Raw genomic sequence first — 22586 nt, forward strand, 5'->3', positions numbered from 1 at the left:
AGAACACAGGGAGACCAGACTGGGAAATATATCCTTAGATGGAATTAGGAAATAAAGGAACCATTATCTTTTTAAACGAATTTTTAAAGTATTAAGTTCAAAGTGAAAACAAGGGAAATATACAGTAGAGATTCAGAGGGAAAAGATACCAAAATAAATTAGACCAAAAAAAAAAAATCAAAAGAGAATAAGGAATAAATAGTATAGAGAAGAAAAAAGGGGGTGGGGGGTAACAAAAGGAAAAATACATTCTAGGCCTAAACTTTAAAATGTTGCTTGTGGTTACAAGGCAGAGGAACGAAAGACATTATTAGGTTCCCACCAAAACACAAGCTTAAGGAAAAAAAAAAAGAATGCTAGTATTCCAAGTGTCTTTTGCTATTTTCCAGTGCCACTGGCAACTGAGAATTCAAACACCAACATTACTGTTTACAAAGACCTATGCCAACTGAGAACATGTTCTGGCAGTTTTGAAAAGACAAGGCCAGCCCCAGCATTCCTGGGACACGGGCAAAATAGTAGATGCAGAGCCATGCAGATAAATCCACTTTTTCCCTCACATCTTGGAAACTAGGAACTTCAGAGATGCTCGAACCTGCAATGACCTAACAATGACTTGGACACGTTGGAATCAAGTTGATGAGTGCCATGGTCTGACCAAAGCAGGATCCTGGGGAGCTTACCTCCCCCCACTGCACAGCTGTGGCTGCATGGGCTCCATGCAGTTCCCATATCAGGGTCCCCAAGCCGTTTAAGAATGTTAACATTTTCTTGAGGCTCCTACTTCAAATGTTCACTGGTTCTATGAGTCTTTCTCATCCCAGTTCTTTCTCTTCCTGGTGCTTCAAACACACGCACTGTATTATTCATTTTACCGCTCATCACATCACTCAGCTGCCAAAGCACGAAAATCCCATAACGACATTTCAACCCTCTGATCGGTTATAAACATAAATGTTCATGGAAAAGACAATAAAAAGGACCAACTTAAATTCCAGGTAAAAGATAAAATGCCATAGTAGGTGCTTAAACATATGTTTTTCAGTGTGATAGTAGTAAGGAAAGAGGGAGATGAAGACAGGTGAGAGACAGAAGACAGAGAGATGGTGACCAGCAAGGGACAGAGACAGAAGGAAGGGAGGGGAAAAAACATGTACTGAATACCCAGGACCTTTTGTAATCCTCAAAACAACCCTGTGAGGAAGATACGCTTGTCCTCGATTTATATATAAGAAAAATAAGGCTCAGGGAAACATTAAAAACATGTCTAAAAAGAGTCAGGGCCAGGTCTCAAATTCAGACCTGCCTGACACCATGACACCATCCTGAGAAACCAGAGAAAAGTTAGAAAATTAAAACCTGACAGGGAAGGAGAGAATTGGCTAGCTGAGTCAGAGACAGAGCTTCATAGTGGGCCAGCCTGAAATCCCTTTCACGTCCCAAGCATAGACTGTCTCACTGATTAGTCACACACCTGCCGCTCACCTTCTTGCTCTTTAGCTCCTTTCCTCCCTGGCTCCGCATGTCTACAAGCATTTGTAAATGGCAAAACACTGCAGTCTTAAGGTATGGGATTTCATAGCCACACTTGTCAAAACTGCAGTGTGTGCCGAGTAACCTCACCAGCCACTTACTCTTTAATCCCTTACAACCTGTATTCCTCCTTTCCCACTGCCAAAACTTCACCAGTAATACGACCCAATCTGATGGTGTTTTCTCAGTCACCATCCACATCGTGACTCTTTCCAGAGGGGTTTCCCATAGCCCAGGGGTTAGTCCTGTTTCCAACACAATGAGGCTCTTGGGAACAAAATAATTCCATTGGGCTAGTACCTTCTGGGCTAGGAGTCCCACAAAAACACAATCAGATCAGTCAGCCAACTCTTCCAGGGAAGCCCGAGTCCTTCCACTCACGAGGGAATTCCTGGGATTTGTTCTATTAGAAATCTGACACAGGCTAATCTCACTATGATTCCCATCCTGTCTTCTGTGGTCACTAAAAATATAAGCCTCTCTGACTATTCCTTTTTCCTCCCTAAAGCTCATCTCCATACTGCTCTCTGCTTCCTCTCATTTAACCCAGCATCCATCGTCCCTCTCTCCCCCAAACCTTTTCACTGTTCACTTTTCACTCCTCAATCCTGGTTTTAAAACTTCCTAAAACCCACCCTCTGATGAACTTCCTTCTGTCTCCTTTGGCTTAAATTAGACCTTGAGTTCACTGCTTCCCTACAGCATTCTCAAGGGGATGTTAGTTCTTCTACAACTTGCTCATACCTTTGATTACTGCGAGGTGGGGTGCTGGGTGACTTCCCAATACCACTTCAAAACCATTGCTTCTCCACCCTCAAGTAAAAACCCTTGTTGTTTGGACTTTCATGCCATTGAGCCACATCTTCCTCTATCCCTCTTCTCACTGTCATCCACACGACTCCCCACCGTTCTCCATCATTCACTCAAGACTTGGGCACCCGGATCCCAGCTGTTGCTTCCCTAACATCAGTGCCCATGTGGACATGTCCAGTCACCCTCCACACTCCGACGATCTGCTTCTCTAACACACTTTAGCCCCTCACTCCCCATGGTCACACACTGGGCCTTGCCATCATATGGAATTGTTTTTCCTCTGAAATGTGAAATTCATCCCCCTACAAAATGGCTTCTGCTACAATCACTTTATTCATAATGTTTTTACTGTGGTCACCAATGTCTTTTGCTACAAAAACCCAATGGATACCTTTCACTCCTTCTCTTTGCAGCATCTGGCTTTGTTGACCGTCTTCCTTCCTGAAGCTCTCTCCCCATTTTGGTACCACAATCTCTTAATTCTTCTCCTACTTCTCTGACTGTTCTTTTTATAGGTTCCACTTTCTCTACTGATGTCTAATATATTGATATTCCTTAGGGTTCCATCCTTGACCTTCTATTATCACTTTACATGCTCCCTTAGCCATCTTATCCACTAACATTGCTTCAATTAACAACTGTATTCTGATTATTTAAAAGTCTTTAGCTCCACCTCAGATCTCTTTCCTGAACTGTTACACCCCTATAGTCTGAAGTTCACCTGGACATCCCATAATCACCTCAAGCTCAGTATGCCAAAACTTAACTCACTGTATCCCTCCAAAATCGATTTTCCCATTTCTCTGTTTCAGTGAATGGCACTATCATCCACCTAATTACTTAAAGTTAGAAAAGGGATTGCTGACTCTTCCATTAATTCTGGCCAAGTAATTAATTGCACATATATCCAGTTTCCTCCACCATCAATTCACATCTGCACCACTGTTGTCCTCATTAGCCTCACTGTCAAGGTTGGAACCCTAATGGACACCAGCATTTAGAGAATGACTGGAGGAAATGAGAGTATGGGGTGGGAGTAGAGAAAAAACAAGGGAAGAGTGAGGTCAGGAGACCATAACATTTCAAAAAAAACAGTATTGCTCACCTTCCAATCTATTCACCACAGTGTCATCAGAATGAGCTCTACAAAAAGGAAATCTGAATTTATCACCTCCTATTAAAATGATTGAATGGCTCCTCATATGGAATAGCATGACACAGCTGGGCCCTTTATGCTCTGGCTCCTACTTACCTTTCAAGTCTCAGCTCTAACCACCCTCAACTCTGTTCATTCTAATCCAGGCTTAACTCCTAAGTTATCTTCAGTTCTTGGAATATACCATACTCTCCCTGGCATCCCAGCATTTTCACTGCTGCCTCTACTGTGGGGAACACATCCCTAGTCCTATCTGCTTTGATTGGATAACTTCTTCCTTTGTGCTTCCATATACCCCTAATAAATTCCTCTATTTATTAGTGTACCCCTTACAAACCCACAAAGTCCTTGCTATCAAATATGATTTTCAACTTTGTGACACTCTCAACCATGCCCTCCTTGAAACTGTCTCTTGCCTTGACTTCCATAAAAATGCATTTTTCTGGATCTTCTATATTCCTAAAAGCTGCTTCCCTCTGCCCCTTGCTGTCCTGTTCCTCTTCTCACCCCCAAAAGCAAAAGTTCTAACATCGGTTCTTTTCTCTTTGTGTTTGCTCTTTTGATTATCCACTCTCTCGTCTTTAACTGCAAACTCCATGCATCAGTTACGCTCAAATCTACATCTCTAGCATACACCTTCCTCCTGAGAACCAGTCTCCTCTTCAGTTTCCTGCTGTTCATTTCCTCTGGCTATCCCACCTCAATGAGAAGCTCATCATGTCTAAAACAGGACTCTTCTGCCTTCTCTCTAAGTCGACTTCTTTTATTTCTGTTAATAGAGCTATAATTCTCCAGGTAAATCACACCTCAAATCAGTCATGTTTGACCTCATCCTTTCCCTCCACAAGCCCAGTTATTCACCATGTCCTGGCTGAACTCTTGTTTTTGTTTTTCACATTCCTTTCTATTTGTACCTTCACTACCATAATTTATCACTTCTTACCTAGAAATTTGCTACTCAAAGTTTGGTCCTCCGCCAGCAGCATCTGTATCACCTTGGAGTATGCTAGAAATGCAAAGCTCAGGCTTCACCCTAGACTAACTGAATCAGATCCCCAGGTCATTCATCTGCTCACTGAAGCTTGAGAGGCACTAGGCTAGCCCACATCAATAAACTCCTAACTGGAATCCCTGACTCTAGTCTCCTTTCTTTAATCCATCCCACAGACCACAATTACATACATTTCCTTCTGATCGTGTCATTCTTTTTCAATCAAACCCCTTTAATGACTCTACTGTCTAAGGAATAAAGTCCACATCTTAGAAAGTAAGGCTCTCAGCCACCTACCCAATCTATTTCTCCAGAATAATATACTCCATTTCACTAAGATAGTCTCTATTTCAGGCCAACAGGACCAGAGATGCAGTATGGCACTGGTAGAAAAGAATCTTAACCAAGAATCCTTTTTAGCAATCGCAAAAGCTGGTTCTACAACTTCAGGCAAAACATTTGTCCTTTCAAACCTTGGATTCTAATTCTTCAGAAAAAGAAAGTTAGACCAACCCAGTGTTTTTAAGCCTTTTTTTTTTTTTTATTGCATCCCCCACTAAGAAATATATATGTTTCCAGTTTTCACATTCATACATAGATAGAAGCACAGCTTCAAATGGAAAAAAAGTTGCACAAAATAATACTTATTCTTACTAAATGTAATATACCATAATATTTTCTATTCTTTTCTCATCCATTCCATTTCATTTTTTTAAATGCTGGTTGCTAATCACCAACTGATTTCACAGCCCACTAGTGGGTCAGAACCTGAAGAGTGAAAAACACTGTGGTCCCTTCAACACTAACAATCTATGGCTCTGGGGTCCTCTTCCTTGAATGCATCCTCTACTTCCCTGCTCTGTACCTTTGCTGAAAACATTCCTTCTTCCTCTAACATCTTCCCCTATTCTAGCCTCTTGAAATGCATTGTAACTTTAAAGGTCTGGCTTATTAAAACCTCTTAAAATGAGAAGATATCTTTTACTTCTTTGCATGTCTACACGTTAGGTCTTATTTCTTACTTGGTGTTATTCACAAATGTCCTGTAATAGTATTGGTGTGTATGTCTTATCTCCTGTTTTTGGCTCTATGTCCCTTGAGGAATCATGTTTTCTATGTCTTTCTATTTTGCTAAGCACTTAGCACAGTGTTTGGAATGAGAGTCACTCAAGCCTGAAAATGTTCTATCTTTCTCACAGTTACTCTTTCTCCAACTGTTCTTCTATTTAATCAAACCTCTAGTTCCTTGACTCTTCTGCCCTCTCCCTAGCTATCAGCAACCTGCCTATCTTCATTTCCTTCCCTCAGATTAGACTCAGTTTAGAAGCCTCTGACCATCCCTTTAACCTCTCTCTTGACAATTGCCAAATATCTTGCCCACTTGTCTTTTTCTCTCACATGTCTAGCAAAACCCCAATTATCAATCAATCCAACAATCTGCTTTCTCTGCTCCTCTATTTGAACTGCTAAGCACTGCCAGAGAGAAAGAAAGAAGAAAGAAAGAAACAAAGAAAGAAAGAAAGAAAGAAAGAAAGAAAGAAAGAAAGAAAGAAAGAAAGAAAGAAAGAAAGAGAGAAGGGAGGGAGGGAGGGAGGGAGGGAGGAAGGAAGGAAGGAAGGAAAGAAAGAAAGAAATCTCATGATCATGCAGATAATTTAATGGATTTCATCCTCACCAGCATCCTTAACACACTACTAGACATTCCTTCTTGGTTTCCCTAGTTAGTTTTCTATTTCATTTTCCTCTAACTATTTTAAAATGTTTTCACTCTTTTCAAACCCCTGTCTTCAAACCTTCCTTTCCCCCTTGCCTCCACAACTGGATTAGGTCCCCTTACGATGAGTCCTCAGAGTATTCCTAGTTAACATGGCCATAGCCCTTATAACTTTTCTTCTCACTACCTATTTAAGTCCATATATCCTGCTGGGCTTTAGCTCATTGAAAATAAGAAACACAACTTATTCATTATTGAAACCTCAGGATTTAACATGGCACTAAGTAGTCAATAAATATTTCTTGAATGAATGAATTAATAAACACATAAATATTAGTTAAATGAATGAGTATTTAACATGGCACTAAGTAGTCAATAAATATTTCTTGAATGAATGAATTAATAAACACATAAATATTAGTTAAATGAATGAGTACATCATATACAAATCTCATACGGTTATGTTAAGGGCCAGTCTATTAATTAATGCCAATAAAACCTTAGGGAATGAAAAGTATGAAATACAAATGCTTTCTAAAATTTATAACAGATGTAGAATTACAGCTAGTTAAGAGTTTATTATTATTTCTAGTCCAATGACTAGAAAAATGGAAGTTGGTCCCATATATAATCGGATCTGATAGAACAGGCAAAAGGATAACCGATAAAGATCCAACAAGGTACTCTGTTTGCTAGTTGTCGTGGGGAACTACAGGTACAACACAAACTATCACAGACCACAGTAGTCTGCTATGAAGAACGTATTTATTTTACGATGGCCTAACTTCACATTTTTTCTTGTAATGCAATTCTTTGTCATTGGTTTATACTTCTAAAGACACATTTGCATGATGACAATGACTGACAAGGTTAGGCTGCCCAGAAAACAGCCAGACATTGCTCCATATCTTGAGGCAAATCTTTTTTTTTTTTACTTTCCCCTAGAATATCAATGATATCCATCTTCTTATTAGTATCATGGAACTTCAGTTTGTGATGGTAGTCTGTTTCAAGATTCTTCTGCTGTGGGCAAGCCAGAGGAGAGTCCCGACCCTCAAAGTACTCACCCTGACATTGTGAGGATGAAGCCCTCCTGGATGCTGAGACATATACTGAGCCAGGTCTGTGTGCTACACAAAATGGTGGAGAGAGTGACATTAGCAGTGCTTGGTCAGTGTCACAAAGCAGACCACACACTTGACTCTCAAAGGTATTACAAAATTCAGAATTTTTGAGAATAAGGTGCAAGAGGTACACAACCAGGTTTTCTGAGACACCACTGTTAAAGTCAAACACAGTGTGCCTTCCTAACTGGAAGCTCTTAGAAGGAAGCCTGCTTCTCGGCACAAGAGAGGCTCATTTTAAGTGACTGCCCCTGAACACAATGACATGGGGATTTTGTACTCTTCAGTGTCCTTGGAGGCAAGTCAGGTACACATGCCTTATGATTCCTTTCTGCTAATATTTGAACAATTTTTTCTTTCAGAAATACAAAATGATATATATATTCTTTAGTAAACTTGTATACAAGTTTATTCTTTAGTAAACTTGTATACAATTTTTTAAAACCTTGTGGTTTATGTCTTTATTGTCAATGAAAAAATGTTGGGTTCTGCTCGGATAGTGATTAAAAATAGATTAAAAAAATAAGTGCAAAAAGTTTTATTTAGGAGGCAAACTCAAAATGTTTATCATTGCTGGTGAGGTGGGGGAAAAGGCAGCAAATATAGTGGGTAAAGGAGCAGGACTAAAGAATGAGCATAAGAACAATAGGCTCCACTAATACAATAATGAAAAGTTCCATGACACTTTCCACATTGTAATGGAAGTTTTATCATGCCATAAAATATTAACAGATTCATTACACAAGCACCAGGCTTTTCCCTTATGCTTTATAAAATGCTGGGGCAACTCACCATGTATTCAAAAACGAATGTCAGTGTCTCTTTGGTGTGGATAATGTCATGGAGCAGCACAATATTGGCATGTTTCAAACCCTTCAGGAGAGAAGCTAGAAAAATTAAACAAAATTTTAATTCAATCATTGATCATGAAGTACTGCTTTAAAAATATCAAGCACTATTTATTTTTTAAACATTTCAAATCAACCATTCTGGTTTTTTAATGTTGGAAAAAAATCTCTTGTTGTGAAATAACATTTAAAGCTATAAAACAATCTTCATTATTTATTAAATGGTGAATCATTGCATTTACATAACTTATTTTTCTTACAGGCTAAGGCAGTTGCAAAAAATATGTTTCCATTTACCCAATCAATTTCATCAGAGCACTCAGAGCACTTTGCAAATGCCTTCCTCTGGGAAGCTTATCATCTCTGCTTCAGAGCTACAGGAGAGGAAGCCTGGAGAGATAAAGGCCATTGGAGGAGCAGGAAAAGGAGTGCTGTGCCTTCTAGAGTAGGACTTTGCAACGTGTGACCATTCTCTAAAATTCAAAGTCCCACAGAGGGCCAGCAGGGCCTGTAGATATGACTGATGGAAGGCAGGGATAAGAACATGGGATGAAGGATTGCTGAATCATAATATAGAAAGTGGATGGGATTTCTTAATGGGAGAATTGAAAACCTGTGGAAAGGAGGAAATTCACACTTAAAAAGAGGAGAGGGCCAAACCTGGGGAGCCCGGATGAGTGGGAAGGGCTGAGGACTGTCTCTTGCATCTTCGATAACAGGTTATTATTAGGTCACTAAAGGCAGCTCTAAAGGGGAGAAGTCACCACAAAAGGCCAGTGAGTGGCTGGGAGAGGGTTTGAAAGGATGACTCTGGGGGCTCCAGAGATAGGAAGACCTTCAGGAGGGTGGAGACCAGAAAAGGTACATTAAGGAGATGGTGAGTCTCAGCTCAGGGCATCCCTGCTTGAAGAAATAGTGTCTTTAAGACTTAAAGGAAAGGAAAAGTGAAGTGTAAAAACTCAAATCAGTGTTCTGCAGGGTCTGCCTGCATATCATGAATCTCTTCCACCTACTCTCTCCCAGAATTCCATAAGATTAAAAACAGACTAACTCAAATACTCAAAAGTTTACAATTACTTCCTTCAGGAATCTTATCCTGTTGTAATGATCCTGTTGTTTTACGTCCTGGCAGCCATTCTCCTTTCTAGTGGGGACACCTCTATTTTACTCTGGGGAACCAACCCTCTCCCTACCCAGCCCATGCTATTCTGATGGGGCTGATACCACCCCTACCTAAGATTGGGCATGTGACCTAGGTCTGGCCAATCAGAGCACAACATCCCCCAGCCACAGTGATTGGTTCAGAGACAGGCACAAAATCCAAGGCTTAAGAGAGCTCTAACTTTGCTTGTGCCATTAGGAAAGACATGCTTTCTTTTCCAGTATAAGGGCTGAGTTTGTAGGATTTAACCGGGAGCTGCTGTGGTCAGATTACCAATGCCTGGGACTAAACCTAAGGCAGAGAAAAACAGTGTTGAGTGATGGACAGATTCCTTTGCACCCTGCAAGCCTGTAGTTATCAAATCTGTGAGCCAGTGAATTTCCTTCTTTACCTCGGTTTGAGCTGGGAATCTTACCATCATAGGAGCCCTACTGTACCTGCTAACCCTACTCTGCTTGAATGACTAATGTTCTAACTTATAGTTTTCCCCCCTGAATTCTTATGAGCTAAATTTATTATTTTGCTTTCACAAGTACATTGCTTTGTAAACGTAGTAAAGTGTTTCACAGGCATCTGTTTACTGTCCCTAGTTGCAGACCAAAGACTACGTGGAAATGGAGCAACTTTCCCTCTCTTTCAGATGCTGCCACATTACCTAGTACAATGTCAGCCAAGAGTAAGCACTTCATGTTTTCAAATATATTTACTGGGTGTCTTAACAGAGAACTGACCGTAGAGCCACAGGCCTAATGGGAATACTGGCCTTGTCACTTTCTACCCGAGCGAGCTCAGGAAAGAATCCCAACCCAAGTCTCCATTCACTCCTTGTGAAAAGGAGATAATGCCTTTCCTGACCTGACTTCACAGGGTTGACATGTGGATGGAATCAGATCCCATGTATAAATATAAAGCATCACCCCTGTTGCAAATTAAAGTATCCCAGCCATCAGCTTCTAAGCCTCCCTATCAATCTGAACCTCACTAAACCTCCACTCCCAGATTAACATCTTAAAATTTTGTTTATATCATGTTTCTGCTAGAGTTTTCAACACCATCCATACTTAAAACACTGACTTCGGACAATCGGTTGAGAATGCTTGTATTTTATGTATATTTTTATTTACAAATTATGTTCATGAACTTCTCTCTCTCTTTCTTTTTCTCCCCCTCCCTCCCTCCCTCTCTCTCATCTCTCTACACACACACACACACACACACACACACACACACACACACACTACAAAGCATATACTAAATTAGATTTTTTTTTTTTGCGGTACGCGGGCCTCTCACTGTTGTGGCCTCTCCCGTTGCGGAGCACAGGCTCCGGACGCGCAGGCTCAGCGGCCATGGCTCACGGGCCCAGCCGCTCCGCGGCATGTGGGATCTTCCCGGACCAGGGCACGAACCCGTGTCCCCTGCATCGGCAGGCGGACTGTCAACCACTGCGCCACCAGGGAAGCCCGAAGATGCTTTTATTCCATGTTTATTTTAGTTATAAATGTCATGTGTGTTATGACATGTCTACTACTGCTTTTTTTTTTTTAACACCCCAGAACCACTGAAATACTTATACGGAAACTGTGACTTTTGACGAGTAATAATAGGGAATTTACGTGAAAGAGTAGATGATGTTTAAAGCAGTTTTCTCATGATATTGGTATGTTGTTTGGTCCATCCACCAGAGATATCTAAGATGCCTACCACCTCAGATGTGTGGGTCTTAAACCCAGGAAGGAAAGGTCTTTTTTTCTAATTTCAAGGCTACCTCATAAACTTCACAGCAGAATATGGTGTGTTCTACAGGATAATTAGCTGAGGGATGCAAAGCCAACTGAGAAGAGGAAAAATCCTAAAATCAGAGCATTCTGATTCCTGTAAAATTATTGTTTTTATAATTCACATAGTCTAGATATACTTATTTTTGTTCTTCTTCAAAGTCGACACAAAGATAAACAAGGGAGTCTTTAAAGCTCCAGACAAATGGAATCACAATAGAATTACTTTAAGTGCTTCTAGAATACTTTTATAATGATAATGATGATGATGATGATGGCTAACACTCATTGAGCATTTACTACATGCCAGGCACTGGTCTAAGAATTTTACATATACTAACTTGGTATGATCATGAGAACACCCAGAAAGCCAAAGAGAAAACCTGAAGAAAACAACATAAACCCAAAATCAGAAAAAATGACCCATGACGAAACGTTAGTCAGCTCATTTAAAAAATGTAAAGTATTTCTTTCTTTAAGTGTCCCAAAAGGTGTTTAATATGACCAACTAAATACCAATGAAATTCCAGCTAATGAAATTTAACCTGATTCTCATATATGTAAGAGAGTAATAATTTAGAAAAAAAATATCATTTTCATCTTGCAATGATATGAGAATATTTAATTTCTTTGTTTTGTTAATTTCATTGGGGTTGGTGGTTTAGTGAAGTTTTAGGAAAATTGAAGCTTTGCAAGTGAAATGGGTCAGGATGTTTGATGTTACTCTCTGTTCTACTTTAGAAGAAAATGTAAAGATGACAATGACAAAGAACAAGGCTGATTCTCAAAGTCCTGGGGCACAGCTATATAGAGTGAGTGCCTGGTAGTCAAAGTCCTCCTAGGCTCTGAACTCCTTGAGCACCTAGCATACGTCTGGCATGTGGTGCTCAGTAAGTGCCTGTGAATTAATGAAGACCAGACAGTTGTCATGAGTTTATGTAGGAGTCAATAATGGAGTCAATTCTCAGGCCCAACCCACGTTGGGCATTGAATTGAAAAGAATTTGTAGTTCCTGATGCCATGTTTTCTCTGGCCTGAGTGTCACAAATCAAGTCAATGAGCTGAGTTATACATTCTAAGAAATCACCTATATAGATTTAGAAAAATATGAAGACAAATATTAGATAATAGTTATCATCTGACTTCTTTGGAATTGTTATCCCAATCACATGGCATTATTTTGTTTTATAAAAATACAACTATACACATATAAATGTGTTATGTCTTTGATGTTATTTGATTGCATTTAACGGAGGACTTCTTAACAACCAGGCCTATCGTAATCTATATGTGGTAACCAGCAACTCAGTGCTTCTAATTGCTATCCTCCACCTCACTGTATGACCTCGCAGAGGTGCCTCTGTCTATTTTTGGCTCAGTTTTCTCATATATGGACTGGGAATAATTACTTTGTAATGTTTTCTACTAGAGAATGATATTAAAAGATTCTCAGCTGAAACAGTTTTCTAACTTAAAGACTTGCAATTACAGTGCTGTAGAGTGGATGAAAGAATCAGAATTGACAAATATACAATAGCGTATATTATTTTCTTTAAAATGTCTCTCCTGCATTTTGCTTAACACTTATACAAAATGTATCATAAAAATAGATTTCTATTTTTATTTTAACTGTTGCAAAAGGAAAAATGCTTGAGTTAAGGATTTCTAAATTTATCATAATAAAGTAGAAAGGATATTTTGAATATAATAGAATGGATTTGAATAAGTAATGAGTCTGATTACTAGCTCTGTGACCTCAGATGTGTTACCTAACCTCTCTGAAGTTCATATTCCTTCATCACTATGACAAAAATAACACTTTACCAACTAGAGTTGATGTAAAGTTTCAAAAAAAAGATTGAGTTGGGGGGAAGATTATGTCATGTGCCTAGCCTTCAAAAAAGATTAGTTCTATGATTGCTTCCTCACTAATGCTGCTAACAGGCTGAAAGTCCTGGAAGTTCTTTTTAAACCAAGTTTCTATTTTTATAGAAAGATATTCAAAATAATGCACATTATTAAGACATTTATACATAGGTTAATAAAACTAGGGAACTTGTTCTTATATAAAAACTTTTAACATTTGCCTGTTCAAATGAAAGTGTTATCTCCTAGTTGCAAAAATAAACATTTAAAATGTAATTATGGGGGTCAGAGTCAGGATGGCAGCATGGGAAGACACAGAGTTCGTGTCTCCCCACAATAGGGAACCTGCCAGATGCTGGTGGGGGACCTCGATGCCCAAGGAGATGGGAGGAACCCCCAAGCAAACTGGTAGGACATGGGGGAACCGAGAAGGAAGGAGAAGTGGAGGCCAGACAGGACCAGCACCCCTGAGGGGTGGCTGGAAGTGGGGAGGGGTTCCCATGCCTAGAGGGACCCTCGGCGTCTTGGATCGGGGGGAGTGTGACGAGCGTTTCCCCTGCCCAAAAGGCCTGGGAGCCTGCCTGGCTCTCAGGCCAGATCCTATGCTCTCAGAGGCCCCCTCCAGGCCACAGTGGTCCTGGGGGAATAGGAGGGAAGGCAGGGGAGAACAGGAGGGGCAGGTGGGAGGGGCCCTCCAGGACCGGAGGAGCAGGAGAGGGTGCTTGCCCCACCCACTCGGGCCCAGGAAGCCTGCTGGCCTCCCAGGCTGGGTCCCCCACCCTCTGAGACCAGAGGCATGCCTGGGCCCCTTCTGTTGAGCCTAAGTCTCACCCCTGCCCCCACCCCGCAGGGCCTTTTCCAGCCCTTTGGGTCCTAAGCATAGGCCCTGCCCACTGCCCAAACCCTGCCCCTGCGTAGGCATCATCCTCCACAGTCAAGGCCTTTTCCACCTTTTTTTTTTTTCTTTTTTCCTTCTCCTCTTTTTTACAATTGTGGTTCTTTTTATTTTTAACTTCAACTATATTTTTATTTTTATATTCTTTCTAACATATCTGTTAGTTTCCTAGTCTAAGTTTATTCTTTACTCTTTGTTATTGTTCTCCTTTTTTGTTTTTTCTTTTCTTTTTTCTTTTTTTTTTTTTGCTACCCCATGCACTTGTGAGATCTTGGTTCACAAGCTTCAGTCAGGCTGAAGCTCCTGTGGTGGGAGCTCCGAGTCCAAACCACTGGACTACAGAGAACCTCAGACCCCAGGGAATATTCATTGGAGTGAGGTCTCCCAGAGGTCCTCATCTCAGCACCAAGACCCAGCTCTGCCCAACAGCCTACAGACTCCAGTGTTGGAAGCCTCAGGCCAAACAACCAGTAAGACAGGAACACAATCCCACCCAACAACAAAGAGACAGAAAAAAAAATATGTCACAGATGAAGGAGCAAGGTAAAAACCTACAAGACCAAATAAATGAAGAGGAAATAGGCAATCTACCTGAAAAAGAATCCAGAGTAATGATAGTAAAGATGATCCAGAATCTCAGGAATAGAAGGGAGGCACGGATAGAGAAAATACAAAAAATGTTTAACAAAGATCTAGAAGAACTAAAGAACAAACAAACAGAGATGAATAATACAATAACTGAAATGAAAAATACACTAGAAGGAATCAATAACAGAATTACTGAGGCAGAACGAATAAGTGAGTTGGAAGACAGAATGGTGGAAACAACTGCCGAGGAGCAGAATAAAGAAAAAAGAAGGAAAAGAATTGAAGACTATCCCAGAGACCTCTGGGAAAACACTAAATGCACCAACATTCAAATTATAGGGGTCCCAGAGAAAAATAAAGGGTCTGAGAAAATATTTGAAGAGATTATGGAAAACTTCCCTAACATGGGAAAGGAAATAGTCACCCAAGTCCAGGAAGCGCAGAGAGTCCCATACAGGATAAACCCTAGGAGAAACACACCAAGACACATATTAATCAAACTATCAAAAATTAAATTCAAAGAAAAAATATTAAAAGAAACAAGGGAAAAGCAACAAATAACATACAAAGGAATCCCCATAAGGTTATCAGCTGATTTTTCAGCAGAAACTCTGCAGGCCAGAGGGAGTGGCAGGATATACTTAAAGTGATGAAAGAGAAAAACCAACAATCAAGATTACTCTACCCAGCAAGGATCTCATTCAGATTCGAAGGAGAAATCAAAAGCTTTTCAGACAAGCAAAAGCTAAGAGAATTCAGCGCCACCAAACCAGCTTTAAACAAATGCTAAAGGAACTTCTCTAGGGAGGAAACACAAGAGAAGAAAAGGACCTACAAAAACAACCCCAAAACAATTAAGAAAATGGTAATAGAAACACACATATCAATAATGATGTTGAATGTAAATGGATTAAATGCCCCAACCAAAAGACACAGACTGGCTGAATGGATACAAAAACAAGACCCATATATACGCTGTCTACAAGAGAGCCACTTCAGACCGAGGGACACATACAGACTGAAAGTGAAGGGATGGAAAAATATATTGCATGCAAATGGAAATCAAAAGAAACCTGGAGTAGCAATACTCGTATCAGATAAAATAGACTTTAAAATAAAGACTGTTACAAGAGATAAGGAAGGACTCTACATAATGATCAAGGAATCAATCCAAGAAGAAAATATAATAAATATAAATGTTTATGCACCCAACATAGGAGCACCTCAATACATAATGCAAATGCTAACAACCATTAAGAGGGAAATTAACAGTAACACAATAATAGTAGGAGACTTTAACACCCCACTTACACCAGTGGACAGATAATCAAACCAGAAAATAAATAAGGAAACACAAGCTTCAAATGACACAATAGACCAGATAGATTTAATTGATATTTATAGAACATTCCACCTGAAAGTGGCAGAACACACTTTCTTCTCAAGTGCACATGGAATATTCTCCAGGATAGATCACATCTTGGGTCACAAATCAAGCCATGGAAAATTTAAGAAAATTAAAATCATATCAAGCACCTTTTCTGACCACAATGCTATGAGGTTGGAAATCAATTACAGGAAAAACACTGTAAAAAACACAAATACATGGAGGCTAAACAGTGAACTACTAAATAACCAGAGATCACTGAGGAAATCAAAGAAGAAATAAAAAAATACATAGAAATAAATGACAGTGAAAACACAACGACCGAAAACCTACAGGATGCAGAAAAGCAGTTCTAAGAGGGAAGTTTATAGCAATTCAATCCTACCTTAGAAACAAGAAAAATCTCAAATAAACAATCTAACCCTACACCTAAAGCAACTAAAGAAAGAAGAACAAAGAAAACCCAAAGTCAGTAGAAGGAAAGAAATCATAAATATCAGAGCAGAAATAAATGAAATAGAAACAAAGAAAACAATAGCAAAGATCAATAAAACTAAAAGTTGGTTGAGAAGACAAACAAAATTGATAAACCCTTAGCTAGACTCATCAAGAAAAAACAGGAGATGACGCAAATCAATAAAATTAGAAATGAAACAGGAGAAATCACAACTGACACCACAGAAATACAAAGGATTATAAGAGACTACTACAAACAACTATATGCCAATAAAATGGACAACCACAAAGAAATGGACAAATTCTTGGAAAGGTACAATTTTCCAAGACTGAACCAGGAAGAATTATAAAATATAAACATACCTATAGCAAATAATGAAATTGAAACTGTAATTAAAAATATTCCAACAAACAAAAGCCCAGGACCAGATGGCTTTACAGGCAAATTCTATCAAACATTTAGAGAAGAGCTAACACCGATCCTTCTCGAACTCTTCCAAATAATTGCAGATGGAGGAACACTCCCAAATTCGTTCTATGAAGCCACCATCACCCTGATACCAAAACCAGAAAAAGATATCACAAAAAAAAGAAAATTATAGACCAATATCACTGATGAACATAGATGCAAAAATCCTGAACAAAATACTAGCAAACAGAATCCAACAACATATTAAAATGATGATACACCATGATCAAGTGGGATTTATCCCAGGAATGCAAGGATTCTTCAATATACGCAAATCAATGTGATACACCATATTAGCAAATTAAGGAATAAAAATCATATGATCAAATCAATAGACACAGAAAAAGCTTCTGACAAAATTCAACACCCATTTATGATAAAAACTCTCCAGAAAGTGGGCATAGAGGGAAACTACCTCAACGTAATAAAGGCCATATATGACAAACCCACAAAAAACAACATTCTCAATGGTGAAAAACTGAAAGCATTTCCCCTAAGATCAGGGACAAGACAAGGATGTCCACTCTCGCCACTATTATTCAACATAGTTTTGGAAGTCCTAGCCATGGCAATCAGAGAAGAAAAAGAAATAAAAGGAATGCAAATTGGAAAAGAAGAAGTAAAACTGTCACTGTTTGCAGATGACATGATACTATACATAGAAAATCCTAAAGATGCCATCAGAAAACTACTAGAACTAATCAGTGAATTTGGTAACATTGCAGGATACAAAATTAATGCACAGAAATCTCTGGCATTCCTATACACTAACAATGAAAAATCAGAAAGAGAAATTAAGGAAACAATCTCATTCACCATTGCAAGAAAAAGAATAAAATACCTAGGAATAAACCTACCTAAGGAGGTAAAAGATCTGTACTCAGAAAACTATAAGACACTGATGATAGGAATCAAAGATGATACAAACAGATGGAGAGATATACCATGGTCTTGGATTGGAAGAATCAATATTGTCAAAATGACTCTACTACCCAAAGCAATCTACAGATTCAATGTGATCCCTATCAAACTACCAATGGCATTCTTCACAGAATTAGAACAAACAATTTTACAGTTTGTATGGAAACACAAAAGACCGCGAATAGTAAAAGCAATCTTGAGAAAAAAAAAACGGAGCTGGAGGAATCAGGCTCCTCAACTTCAAATTATACTACAAAGCTACAGTAATCAAGACACTATGGTACTGGCACAAAGACAGAAATATAGATCAATGGTACAGGATAGAAAGCCCAGAGATAAACCCATGCACATATGGTCACTTAATTTAAGACAAAGGAAGCAAGAACAGACAATGGAGAAAAGACAGCCTCTTCAATAAGTGGTGCTGGGAAAACTGGACAGCTACATGTAAAAGAATGACATTAGAACACTCCCTAACACCATACACAAAAATAAACTCAAAATGGATTAAACACCTAAATGTAAGACCGGACACTATAAAACTCTTAGAGGAAAACATAGGAAAAACACTCTGACATAAACCACAGCAAGATCTTTTTTGACCCACCTCCTAGAGTAATGAAAATAAAACCAAAAGTAAACAAATGGGAACTAACTAAACTTAAAAGCTTTTGCACAGCAAAGGATACCATAAACAAGATGAAAAGACAACCCTCAGAATGGGAGAAAATATTTGCAAATGAAACAATGGACAAAGGATTAATCTCCAAAATACACAAACAGCTTATGGAGCTCAATATCAAAAAAACAAACAACCCAATTAAAAAATGGGCAGAAGACCTAAATAGACATTTCACCGAAGAAGACACACAGATGGCCAAGAGGCACATGAAAAGATGCTCAATGTCACTAATTATTAGAGAAATGCAAATCAAAATTGCAATGAGGTATCACCTGACACCGATCAGAATGGCCATCATCAAAAAATCTACAAATAAAAAATGCTGGAGAGGGTTTGATGAAAAGGGAACCCTCTTGCACTGTTGATGGGAATGTAAATTTATTCAGTCAGTAGGGAGAACAGTATGGTTGTTCATTAAAAAACTAAAAATAGAACTACCATATGAGCCAGCAATCCCACTGCTGGACATATACCCTGAGAAAACCATAATTCAAAAAGAGACATGTACCACAATGTTCATTTACAATAGCCAGGACATGGAAGCAACCTAAACGTCCATCGAAACGTTTAGGTATATGTGATGTGGCACATATATACAATGGAATATTAGCCATAAAAAGAAACGAAAATGAGTTATTTATAGTGAGGTGGGTGGACCTAGGGTCTGTCATACAGAGTGAAGTCGGAAAGAGAAGAACAAATATTGTATGCTAACACACATACATGGAATCTAAAAAAAATGGTACTGATAAACCTAGTGGCAGGGCAGGAATAAAGATGTAAACATAGAGAATGGACTTGAGGACATGAGGGGGGTTGGTGGGAGCTGGAAGCTGGGACAAAATGAGAGAGTGGCATGGACATATATACATTACCAAATGTAAAATAGATAGCTAGTGGGAAGCAGCCTCATAACACAGGGAGATCAGCTCGGTGCTTTGCGACCACCTAGAGGGATGGGATAGGGAGGGTGGGAGGGAGGCTCAAGAGGGAGGGAATATGGGGCTATATGTATGCATATGGCTGATTCACTTTGTTGTACAACAGAAGCTAACACAGCATTGTGAAGCAATTATACTCCAATAAAGATGTATAAAAAAAAGAAAACAAAGAAAATGTTTGCAAACTTGAAAAAATATATATAATTATAGAGCTAGTTATGAAAGATCCTCTAAGTTGCTATGAAGGTGGCTAATCTTTTTAATTAGCAGAGGAATAGGGTAGGGAACACGCCTACTGTGTCTGCTGCTGTGTATCTAGCAGCCGTCAGAGTACCTGGCCAAAATAGGTGCTCAGTAAATACTCATGGAATGAATGCTAAGGGATTGTATGGATTTTTGAATCAGAGAGATTTGGTTTGAATCATAGCTCTGTACTGGAATCGTAATAATCTCTATCTCCAAAGGTTATTAAGAAGATTGAAAGAGGTAACACATGAAAAATATCTGGCACATGTATTTTCCTTAGTGCTGTTCATACTTTTGCTAATTTCATAACATTACATGTTACAATCAAATAGTATTCCAAATGACAAGATTAATAAACTGCTGCATGTTTTCTACCTGAATGTAGAGAGACTGTACATGTAGTAAAATCCTACTCAATAAATCTTTGGCTGATATACCATTAGAACAACCAAAGTGTTCAGAAAAAGTATTTCCTACTTCAAGGATTTTTAGAGAAGTCTGTATTGCTCATTTAGTTTTGCTGCACATGGCTTTCAGTTGTCTTTTTAGCTAGTGACCCTGGATTTTAACTAATGAATTCCAGCTGTTCTTATTTATTTATTTTTTTGCGGTACGTGGGCCTCTCACTGCTGCGGCCTCTCCCGCTGCAGAGCACAGGCTCCAGACACGCAGGGCCAGCGGCCATGGCTCACGGGCCCAGCCGCTCCGCGGCACGCAGGATCCTCCCGGACCGGGGCACGAACCCGTGTCCCCTGCATCAGCAGGCGGACCCTCAACCACTGCGCCACCAGGGAAGCCCACAGCTGTTCTTATTTTGCCTTTCAGCCCTTCTCATTTAACCTCCTGTCTCCCTGGTCTCACATCCTTAAAGTTCTTACAGGAAAAATGGGACAGTGCCAAAGTTTTCAAATGAGGCCTCATGTCTTCTTGAGGGGAGAGGGCTCCTCTATGAAGGGCTCTCAGCTTTTACCCTGGCGGAAAAAGAAACATCCATTGTTGGAAACTGGATGCCTAACAACCTCAAATGTGTCAAAAAAAATCCTTTGTGGTTTTTCATATTAAACAAGCAAAGCATTCAGTAAGGTAAGTCCATAAAACAGACCAAGAAAGTCCAAAGTTGAATACTAAATGTAATTGCAAACACCTGTGATGGAGAGGCAATTCCTCGGTAAATATGCAATAAAAGAAACATTGAGCATACAGAGCAATACGCATCCAGTTTTTCTGAACCATGCTAAGAACCATCTGTTAGCAAAACTGGCAAAAGTTTTCACTGTTAAAGTCAAATGTCATCCCGAAAAAGTTGGCTGTGGGCAAAATCTGAGCGAGGCAGGCCTGAAGCAACAGGCAAGCTCAGCTCACAAAGGAAACACCAGGAGAACAGGGTGAACCTGGGCCTAGAGACCCTCCCCTTATGCTGGTGACCTGGGGATGTCTATTATGCTCAGAAATCCTCTTTAGCCTATCCACACATCTCTTTCTAAATCTGATTATCCTTTCAGGGGGACCACTAATACATACATCAGTAAGTACAGCTTCCATTATATTAAACACTTAAGGCCACACTTTCCTCCAGAATGCACCTGATCCTACCAGGCTGAATCCCCGGCTAACCTGATAGCCATTTGGCCCTTCTGCAGAAATTCAAAATGATGTATTTCCCAGGGGCTCTGGAAGACTTTTGAAAACGGCATCAAATTCAGTTATAAACTCATTTTCTGAATTCCTTTTTCCATGCCTGTTTGCATGACCCATCCTCCCAAGCTCAGTTCAAAATCTATTGACTCTATTAGCCACATTGAGACTGACTTGCTCTCATCTCAGTTTACAAGGTCTTTGTTACCTCCATCATAACACTGGTTGCAACTTGAATCATCTGCTCTGTTACAACTGAAAAGATAGAGAGCAAAGATCAGGCTTTTTCTTCTCATTCTTCACAACACCCAGCAGCATGCTTTGCATATAGGATGTGCTCCATAAAGAAGGGAAGATGAAGTAGTTAAAAGGGAAGAAAGAAAGACCAGGGAGAAGCCATTTCTCTGGGTTTTTGATGAAATGAATAGCAATCCTGTCATCATTTTATTTCAAATGGCTTATGTAAAAAGGTTAATAAATTGCATTTTAATGATTTGTTTTCACTATACTGGCTTCTTGATTTTTAAATTATAAATTGTTAGTTATCTTGATGGTGAACGAGACATCACTAAGGGAAAGTAAAAAAAAATGGAATAATAATAATAGCCAACATTTGTTGAACTATGAAGATAAAACTCTGTGATTAGTGTTTTATATGTATATTCTCATTTAAGCCTCATAACAACTCAGTGAAATAGGTATTATTATCCTCTTTCTGCAATAAACTGAGTCTTAAATAGGAAAAGTAATCTACCCATGGTCACACCACTAGTAACTGGTATATCTAAGATTCAAGCTCAAGTCTATCTGATGCCACCAGACTTCTCATCCACTTGCTCTACTGTCCAGGGTTCAGAGAAAATACAGGCATAACACTAAAAATACACGTTTTCCTAAGGAGTTTTTCAAATGCTATCTCAACAACTTTTTTTCAGGCAAACTGCTTACTGAGATTTGTGTGAGTATATTATTTACTTTCTCTTTTGTATGGCTTTTTCTAGGGTTATATAGATACAGCCTTAGCACTTAGCATGGGACCAAACTTGCAGAAGATATTTAGTAAATACTCACTGAGTTCATAGTTTGGGTCAACTAATATAATAGTTTTGAATTCTAATTTCCTCAGGAATAAGTAATAAAATGATTTGGAAAACTGGTGTGAAGAATAAAATTGCAATTATAACATTACTTCTATAAATATAAAAAGCCAGGGCTTCCCTGGTGGCACAGTGGTTGAGAGTCTGCCTGCCGATGCAGGGGACTTGGGTTCGTGCCCCAGTCCGGGAGGATCCCACATACCGCGGAGTGGCTGGGCCTGTAAGCCATGGCCGCTGAGCCTGCACGTCCGGAGCCTGTGCTCTGCAACAGGAGAGGCCACAAC

General features: G+C 39.4%; 1 protein-coding gene across 1 annotated transcript in view; it reads right to left on the reverse strand.

The window, feature by feature from the left end:
• The window catches only part of CDK15 (cyclin dependent kinase 15), a 113462-nt gene that overhangs the window by 59163 nt on the left and 31713 nt on the right, over window positions 1-22586 (reverse strand). The window contains exons 9-10 of the mRNA XM_027123971.1: window positions 8124-8218; window positions 7275-7337 (exon numbers count right to left, since the gene is read on the reverse strand). Of these exons, the coding sequence (XP_026979772.1) occupies window positions 7275-7337; window positions 8124-8218 (158 nt within the window). The remainder of the gene's footprint in view (window positions 1-7274; window positions 7338-8123; window positions 8219-22586) is intronic.

Source organism: Aethalodelphis obliquidens, unplaced genomic scaffold (assembly GCF_003676395.1).
Source record: "Aethalodelphis obliquidens isolate GAN/ISIS:26980383/991018 unplaced genomic scaffold, ASM367639v1 scaffold2, whole genome shotgun sequence".
In the NCBI taxonomy this organism is placed as follows: Eukaryota; Metazoa; Chordata; class Mammalia; order Artiodactyla; family Delphinidae; genus Aethalodelphis; species Aethalodelphis obliquidens.